The following is a 9,629-nucleotide window of genomic DNA, read 5'->3' as shown; positions in this document are numbered from 1 at the left end:
GGCAGGGGCAGAAGCATGAACATGAGATATTCCCAGAATCACAGAATGGTAGGGTTGGAAGGGTCCTCTGGAAATCATCTAGTCCAACTCCCCTGGCGAAAGCAGGTTCCCCTTGATCAGGTCACACAGGAACGTGTCCAGGTGGGTTTGGAAGCCTCCAGAGGAGATTCCACAATGCCCCTGGGTAGCCTGTGCCAGTGCTCAGTCACCCTCACAGTAGTTTCTTCCCTAAGTGGAACTTTTTTTGTCCCAGGCCTGAAGGCTGGCAACCCAGTGGAAGTGTTTGCCTTATAACCAGCATGGCCCCAAAATCTGTCACAGGCACAGCCTCTGTCATCATCACCCATCAGTGCCTGGTTCTGCCAGTGGAGCACCAGAGCTGCAGGTACAGTTGGTAAGCAGACACCAGGTCCCATGGAACAAACCATTTCCAGGGGCCTTGGCACAGCAGCAGGACTGAAAGACTGGAGTCAGTCTTACCTCAGCACAAACAACTCAGCAGCCATCAGCAGTAGGGGGAAGATGTAGTTTAGCTGCTCCTGCCTGCAGACACATAGGAGTCTGGTCCTTGAAATTCCCAAGTAAGCAACTCAAGCAACAGTAAATAGCTGTGTTTCAGGCTATTATTCTTCTGTTTGTTTTTTGGGGGTGTTTTTTCCTCTATCTTTTTCAGTTGGGTTTGGTTGTAACAAATAAAACCAAACTGACAAAGGATTTCTGTCTGACCAGTTCACTCCAACTACAACCAGCTGCTTCTGGTTGGGGGGGGGGGAAAACACTCCTCAAGCCAGTCCAGGCATCCAAAAATGTGCCTCTGATGGTGAAGTGCTGAAACAAAAGAGGATCAACACCATGCCAGTCACTCACGGCGGAGTTCGCAGCCCGAGCGGGTCACTGCAGTTTCCCATCTGTCTTTGAGATACTTCTCCCCCAATTATAAAACCCCCCAGAGATTTAACAGGCATGTTTTTCATCACTATCAGCTCAATCTGGTGCAAAACTCAACCTCACATATTTGTTGTTGCAGCCAGCGGGTGGTGTGGTGCTGCAGAAGTGAGATTTGGGTGAGAACTCCAGGCAGAAATCTGCTCGGGCCGGCTGGTGCTCCAGAAGGAACGTTTCCCATTTAACCTCTTCCACTTGCCTCCATTTGCAAAGCAGATTAAACATTGCAGAGTGACAAGATACAATTATGCAGAAGGAGTTAGGATGCCAAGGACAGAGCATTCGCCTTTGTGGCTCCATCAATATCACTTATCCATGGCAAACCAGGCCCAAGAAGGGAGCTGCCTCTGGAGCGTGGAACTGCCCCTCGCCAGCGCTGCCCTCGCTCTGTGCTTCATTAAGCACACAGAGGATCTGGCAGGGGCTGGCAATTAGATACAGAGCGGTTCAACTGCTCACAAATTCTCTTCAGATTCCACACAGATTACCTCCACCACACAATCCATTGATCAGAGGTGTGTTCTCAGGCTCCACAGTTAATTACGCTCCCCGCTGATGGATGATCAGCAAAGCCACCTCTGTGAAAATACTTTGGTAGCAGAATGCCAAGCAACCCGATCCCAAACAAAGACAAAAGGGTCTGGGAAGGATTTCAGAGCTTTCAAGGTTAAAGCTGCCTACAAAATATCCTGGGGTAAGCACAAACAGGGAGACAGACGTGGCAGGGGGGCTCTGTCCCCTGAGAAGGGACACCTCAGCCAGGCTCCCTGCCCCGGCGAGTTTGTCCACTTGCAGGATGGGGATTATGCAGTACTGGGGAGGCAGCCAGGTGTGCTGGGAAGGATGCTGGAGTGTGGAGACTCCCACTGAATTTATGCTCAGCTCTGTTCTCGTGTCCAGACTTGCCCCACCGCACTCTTGGTTTACAGAGGAAAAATGCACTCGGAGACTGAGGCCCAGACTGGGAGGCAAAGGCCAGCTCACATCTAAAGCCTTCCTCCAACAGTCTGTGTCACCAGAAGAAATCCCATCTGAGGCTGTTCCCAAACACCACAAAAAGACTTCTGGAGTCTACCCAACAGCTCAGTAAAGAGCCAGCAACACGGACACAGACTAGATGCTGGATGTCTGTGCTTACCCTCCTCTGGACTCTACTAGACAAGCTGGGGTAGACCCAGTCCTGCCAACTACTCCATCCTACATTTCTTTTGCAAGCTTGGGCAAGCATCATCCTCTGTCTTGCCATCCAAGGCCACTGGAGATGACTGCAACAATGCTGCACTTTCCCAAGGTGCAAGCAGGGTGCCAGACCCTCCTAAGAGCCCCCGAGCAGAAAGGAATCTAGGGCTGTAAAAATGCACCCGCTGTTACAATCCACTCAGCAAACAAATCCCTTGGTGCAGAGAGAAACAACCCCATTATTGCTGCTGGCTGCCTAGTCCTGTGGCTGGGCAGGGCAGCCAGCTGTGACTCCCAGGTGACACCACCTCCCATCCCAGCCTGCTTAGCCCATCAGAGTCTTAAATAAAATGCATTCTCTGCAAGTTTGAACCAAAGCCTGCCACGTGCAGAGCCACATCAGCAGGAGAGAGGCTCACTGACCTTTCAGCTCAGCTTGCCACCACAGACAATGGTTATCTGGCAGCCAGGTGCCCAGCCCAACACTGCACCTTACCTTTCAGGACCCTGAGGACTGCGCCATTGCTGTAGCGTTTTCGGGCAGCGTTGGTTGCCACGCAGTGGTAAGAACCAGCATCACTCTCCTGCACATCCACGATTTGGAGCACACCATTTGGAAGAGTTATAAACCTGAGTGACCAAAAGGAAGAGTGTGAGAAGGGATATGTCTTATCTGAGCTACTCAGCAACTCCAAGCACTTTTCTCTCTCCCTTTTCTTCTGCAGATGCCTCATGTGCAGACCCTGGTAACCACGGCAGAGTGGGACTGACAAACCTTGGAGCCACCACCCAAGTGATGGTCCTCAAAAAGCAGCAGGCACAGAACTGTCTGTGGCAATGGAGCCTTCACAACAAATGATCTGCTTTTGTGAGACCAGGCTGACAAGGCTCTACTGACAGAAACCAATTAGATGATCTCTAAAGGTCCCCTCCAATCCCTACCATTGTATGATTCTAAACCAACGTGCTCATTCGTACACACAGACCTGCACATGCCTCCAATGCCTTCACACACACCAAGCCAGTTTCACCACTTGCTTTTCACAAAGGCTTGGTAGCCAGAGAAAGAAACACCTTGCAAAGAAATCTGAACATCACCTTTTTCCTGCTGCACCTCCAGTACATGAAGGGAGCAACTGATACACAGCTGCACCTGTGTGTCTCGCAGCAGCCAGGACACAGCTGCCTGAAGCTGCACCACTCTGGGTTGTGTCAATTCCTTTTGTTCTCCCACAAGTTTCTGGCTTTTACAAGCTGGCAAACTTACAGCCAGGTATTCAATAGCGCTCCCCCATTTGCCCATGGGGTCTACTGGGCAACACTTCCATGGAGTGAAATGGCTACATGGCTCACAACACGAACACAATCCTTGCTGCATTACACTGAACAAAGCAGATGATTAGCAATTAGCATAAAAGTAGGAGCTGGCTGTCAGTATCTCCGTTTTCTGCCTGGATTCCTAGATGGCAGCCTCTTTATTCTTGAATGCAAGGCACAAAGCCTACGTGATCCTTTTTAATTATATATGAGATCCATTTTTAATTGCAAGCCTCTATAAACAGAGCTGCGAGCTTTGACAGGCAGCTCTGGGTTATCAGTCTTCATTACGAAGAGGACACATTCAAAGGCAGTTGCTAAGGGGAGGGATAGCAGCTACTCCACAGCAAAGACAAGTTACAACCACGAACACTAAGTCCTTCCATCCACAAAGATCACAGTAAGTAAACGTGGTACGTACAGCTGTGGTTCTCCTGGTGCTCAGACAGCTGGAGTGCCATGAGCAAGGCTCATGAAGACCTTAAAAGATCACCCAACCTGTGCTCGAGCCACAGTCCCAGCACACCTCCTGCTGTGAACACTTATCCTAAATCTTCAGTAATGGAAATACCTCCCCTGCCCTAAGCAGTCTGTTCCAGAGACAAATATCCCTGCTGGCGCCTCGCCCCTATCCCGGACCTCTGTTGCTGCAATCTAAGCACATGGCTTCTTGTCCTCTTCACAGCTGATAAGGAAGCAAAGAAAACAGCTCTGCAGTGACCACACAGTCTCCACTGGCACAGTCCTGTAGCCTGATACACGGACACAGACACACTGAAGCTTCCCATGTACACAAGGGCAACTGCTAACATCCCTAAATCCATGCTCCTGCTACTTACAAAGACACTTTTCCTCAGGATTAAGCTCTAGAAGCCTCAGAGGAGATGGTACCCCGCAAGCCCTCATCAGGATGCCTCATCAGGACACAGGAGAAAGGAGACAAATATTTGCATCCTCTCAGTTCTGTGGAGGAAAAGCCTCCCACTGCGATAATATTTATTTCTGTCGTACATCTGCTAGTTGAGTCTGTAATTAATATCAACATATTTCAAATGCTAGGCAAAGCATCTCCCAGCTACAAAAAGACACTCCACTGAACGTAGAACAGATGCACTGAGGCTGGGAAGGAAGGGCCTCTGGAAAATTGGCCATGGTCTTGCCCCTCTGAGAGCAGGGTCAGCTGGACCAGGTTGCTCAGGATCGGGTCCACAGTCTTGTTCAGCCAACACACTCAGCTCCTCTTGAAGGCTGGAAACAAGCCATTTTGTTTCTAAAGAGAGCACGAGCTGGAGGCAAGAGGCAGTGAGGAGACTCAGTCAACACATCTCTCAAGATGGTCCCTTCAGCGAGGTCAACAGGGGAGAGATGTACTTAATGCAGTATGTACTGTTGGGAAGGCACGACAGAGGTGAGCATTGCTCTCCTTGGGAAGCAAGGAGGGAGGAAAGGCAGTATTACTCTACCCACAACTTCCCCCAGCAGCTCACAAAGCCTCCAGCTCTTCAGGCTCCAGGCAGCCCTGAACTAGAAGCCTCCAGGCAGCCTGCAAGGGCACTGTGCTCCATTCCCCGGGCTCTCTGCAAGGAAGCACAGTTTGCCTGAAGATTCAGAGCAAACAGTTGGTGCTGGCTTTTCTTCCACACAAAAAGCAGATCTTGTCTGCTCACCTTCACTACACACTCCGTAGAAAACAAACCCAGACAGATAAAGGCCATGGGAGGAAGAGAAATGCTGGAAGCTTGGCAGTCTCAGTTTTGCCGTTAACAGTCATAGCATGAGGATCTCACAGGGACTGCCCTGAAGGGAAGGCCAATCCCCCAGCTTGCAGCAGGTTGCTCGTTCAAGGGCAGTACACTCAGACCAGGGCCCAACCATCACAGGCACAGAAGGCAGCGAGCTGCAGGAGCAACAGGGCACAGATATATAGCTGTTCCCCTCTCTGCTCCTCCCTGAGGATACTCTACAGAACAGCACTGAGGGGCCAAAGACTGCTCCCCTCTTCAGATTGAGAGCTGAAATCAAGCCTTATGTCCAAACCCTGCAACTCTGTGTACAGCAGAGCCTATTCCAGCTATCAGTCCAAGCCTCTTCCTTATTTTCTCCCTAAAAAAGTGCTAGCATATTCCTCCTCCCAGCCTCTTGAAGGTATACAAGGTAGACTAAAGCACCAGTCCTTTAGGAAGCTGCTTTGTTTGCAAGCCCTTTTGCCCACAGCAATACATGAACCTGAGCCTCAGCACTCCCAATGCATGACAAGCAAACTCTCCACACACATAAAACCCTCACTTAGCCAGATTGTGGAGAAACATCTTGTGATTGCAGACCACATGATCTAAAGGGTATGCGTTTATGTGCAGACCTCCAAAGACCTCCAGTTCCTAGCAAGTACTCATCTTGGCTCTAGAGAAAATAAACAGCAATGTGGAGCCTAGAGTGAAACCCAGCCAGGACCTAGACAGAGAAGAGATTATGCCAAGAGATGTAGCACACATCCCAAAGCAACTGCAATCTAGAGAAATCTTGCAAGCCACCACTCAGCAGCTGCTGCAGATTTAAAACCAGTGGACTGCAGTTTTCCAAAGCACTTCAGAGCCAGAACTGCAAAACACTTCTGTGCCTTACTCACATATGAAAGTTAGGTTTTGTCCTGAACTTCAGCAGGACAGGAAGGGTATTCTGAAAACAACATGAAGTACTTCTCTACCCTCTGAGCTGTTTAAGCATTTTTTAAGCTCAGTCTTCAGCGCTTTCAAGGCGGCACCACACTAGAACCTGCACCTGTGGGCAAAGACCAAAGAGACAGCCCAAAAAGTGAGATTAACACAAAAGAAGTAAAAAAAAAAAAGGAAAAGGATTAAAAAAACCACCCAGCTTCCCTTTATTCTCTCTCAGAAGAAAACCTACAGACTGACACAGCAATGTTACCCCAAGGATTGCATCTACAGCCCCAGAGCCCAGTTTTCTGCCTACACCTAACTTTGTTGTTCTGGGATGTGAAATCATCACCCTGCCACCTACTTAGCTGACTGCATTTTCATAGGCTCATCAGAAGCATGTACAGGAGGGACTTCCCAGGAATCATGCTGGCCCGAGCTCTGGTCCTTAGGCATGATGGGGTAAGGATAAGAGAGCGCTCTGGTTGGCAGCCAGCGGTTCCTGGAATTCGCTTAATTCCTTCGAAAGCCGGTTATATTGAATCCAACAACACAACAAAAAGCAAATCCTTCAGAAAAAAAGCATATTAGCTGAAACATGATTTAAAAAGCAAGATCTGCAGCCAGAGATTACGGTCTGGCTTTTATAAGGAAAACAATTTTCAGGCTGCCCGTGTTGAAAGCAATCTCTGAGAGAGTAATTTCACAACATCCATCGAGCTGTCTCATTAAAAAGCCATTCCTCTGTCTGTGGCACACTTCCCTCTGCAATCCCTTCTTTTTTGGTTTTCCCCCTTCTTTTTGTACTAATTCATTTTCTTCTCGTTACAAAGCAACAGCCTCCTTTAAACCTTTAGAAGCCACACTTTCAGACCCAAGGATGTAAGTGGTTATTCTTATGGAAACAGTCATCACTGTAAAATTATTTCCTAGGCCTTACCCCGCCCTTGTTTCCCTCCTCTCCTCCTGCCTCCTGGCTTAACTTCCCCAGGAGGAAAACAGCTCTTTCTGCACAACAGAAAATGAGTTTTTAAGAACTAAAGGATGATGCAGCCACTGATCCCCTGCAGGAGTGACATCTACAGACCAACTAACAGTTGATCGTCTTCTCACGCCTGTAACTGACTTTCATTAAGGAAGGGGTACTTGTGCTGCAGGACTCTTAACTTTTCCCCCAGCAAAACTCAGGGCTTTTTACTAGATGACCTCTAAATATGTGAATCAAATTAAAGGAAAGACTTCCCAGGTTACTGAGCACACACAGTGCTCTTGAAGAATCATTAACCCTGGACCTTGTTTGCATGGGCCCCTTGAACACCTCCTCTTACATCAGGTCAAGACCTGGTCTATCATCTCCCTCTTCATTCCATCTTTTTATAAAGGACTTCCACATCCTAAATTGGGTTTTTTGTTTTGCTTTTCTACAAGCTGACCTAGGAAAGCAAACACGGAATCACCTGGGTTCTGCTGGAACGGCTTCGTGGTCCTTCTCCCACGTGATGACAGGGGAGGGCAGTCCTTCAATCCCACACTCAAACCTGGCCATGCCATTTTCTTCCACTGTCTGGGACTCTGGCTGCTGGAAAAAGCGTGACAGTGCTGGGGAAAGAAGGAGGGAAGGAAAGTTAGTAACTCAGTGTGAGAGAAAATGCAATTAGCTGGTTTCAGCAGTTATATTCCTAAATTGTTTCCTTGTCTGTTCACTTGCTGCTTTTGGGAAGGACATAAGGAATGAGGGAAAAAAAAAAGAGGGGAAATGACACAACCCCAAGAGATGAGAGTTCCTCCTTGTGTTACAGCATTCCTGCAGCCACAGGAAATTAAAACAAGGCAAGAAGAAGAACAAGGCCAGATGTCAAGTCACTTACAGAAAACAACTGCCCATAGGTTGGCAATGCTGGAGATTAGAGGAACAGACCATAAGGGTTATGATCCATGTACTCCACAGTGAACAGCAAATACCAACTTCATCCTACTGGAGCAGATAAGATGCAGCCAAGGGAATACAGACACAGCCACCTTGCTAAGGGGGAAGAGGATGGATGCCACATATGGTCTCCAAAGCTCAACTCTGTCTATATGCTTCTTTCTCTACTTAAGAGGCTGAACTTGCTCTGGAGACAAAGCACTGTGCGATTGCTCCTCAACTGCACAGTCCCCATCATTCACACCCAGCTGCCTCACCTTCCTCACCTTCCACAAACACAGCAAAACCCTGCTGACTTCAGCAGAGCAGAAACCCTCCCCCTGAGGCTGTCAGCATCTGTCCTGTCAACAGCATAACCCGAAGGCATCTCAGTCACAGTGGAGTTTTGAATATGCATGCAGGCTCCTTGATGGGGGCAGAAAGCTTGTATTCTTCTCCACCAGAAAAACTGGCTTCTGCTTTCATTAAGTCTCTGTTAAATCATACTAATTCATCCAGCAATGCTGTAACACAAGTGCCAGAAATCCCAAACGTGGCACATTAAACCTAAATTCCCTGCTAAGAACGGGCTTGACTGCTGGGCCAAGCACAGCACAGTGCTTAGAAGGACCTGAGTGACCTGCTGGGCCTCCAACACAATTATGGGCCTGCCCTACCATCACTTCCCAAGAACGTCCATCACTGCCCTGGATTTTATAGGACTGTAAAGCTGAGGTTTCCTTTGCATCACACACACACACACACACACGTGAACACTTCATTGCAGTGTTAGTTTGAGAAGCTATGTAGAGTCTTGAAAATATAATGCTTTTACATGACCCATTTGCACCTTGGTGTATTCTCAGCTGCCACTAGTGTTTGTCCTTCATTTAACTAGTTATCACATGTTTGAGGTGACTGGGTGCTCTCTGCAGCAGCCACAGACTGAATTCTCCCACCAGCTCTCTGCCAAGGCCTAGATTTTCAGTTCAATACAAATGGCAGTGAAAAGTGTTTTTCCTGGAAGAGTTTGGGAAACACATTAATATGTAAGACCCCCAGTTCAGCCAACTGCTTTAGTATCTTCAAACACACACTGCAGACCACTTCAACCACTTCCATTTCTACAGATGACAAGAACTCCGAAGCTCATGTTAATAAAACTCGCTAAACTCAAGGGTTTAAAAGAAAACCCATCAAATGCCAGCACACCTTCAGGATGGCACCATCACAACCACCTTCTCCTGGCACTAGAGATCCTTAATGCTCTTTCCCTTTCTTCTCTTTCATCCTACAAATGTAAATGGGAATACTTCAGCAGGTGTGAAGGGTCATGTACCTGGAAAGGTCACAATGAGAGGCAAGAATCCTTCTATAAAGACAAATCTGTAAGCACCTCTGTTCCCTCAACTTCATGTCAGGTTACCTGCCTCTTCTGTTCTTTATTAAGTAGCACCATCTAAGGTGCAACGATGTGGCTGTGATGTTTACAGCAGTTTTAGACCAGTCTCCAGAGCCTGCAGAGACGAGCAGCACATGGTGTGCATGAGCTGCAGCACCACTGGCACCACCTGCGGTGAGAAGGCCCCATAAATCCCAGCAGGCAGCTCCCCACTCTCTTTGCTCTC

General features: G+C 48.3%; 1 protein-coding gene across 3 annotated transcripts in view; it reads right to left on the bottom strand.

Annotated features, from left to right (window-relative positions):
- Positions 1–9,629, bottom strand: part of IGDCC4 (immunoglobulin superfamily DCC subclass member 4) — a 96,720-nt gene that overhangs the window by 46,840 nt on the left and 40,251 nt on the right. For all 3 annotated transcript variants that reach the window (XM_061999974.1, XM_061999976.1, XM_061999975.1), the window contains exons 3-4: positions 7,553–7,694; positions 2,621–2,754 (exon numbers count right to left, since the gene is read on the bottom strand). In XM_061999974.1, the coding sequence (XP_061855958.1) occupies positions 2,621–2,754; positions 7,553–7,694 (276 nt within the window). The remainder of the gene's footprint in view (positions 1–2,620; positions 2,755–7,552; positions 7,695–9,629) is intronic.

Source organism: Colius striatus, chromosome 7 (genome assembly GCF_028858725.1).
Source record: "Colius striatus isolate bColStr4 chromosome 7, bColStr4.1.hap1, whole genome shotgun sequence".
Lineage (NCBI taxonomy): Eukaryota > Metazoa > Chordata > Aves > Coliiformes > Coliidae > Colius > Colius striatus.
The sequence above is the reverse complement of the archived record's forward strand: the minus strand, read 5'-3'. Positions and strand labels throughout refer to the sequence as shown.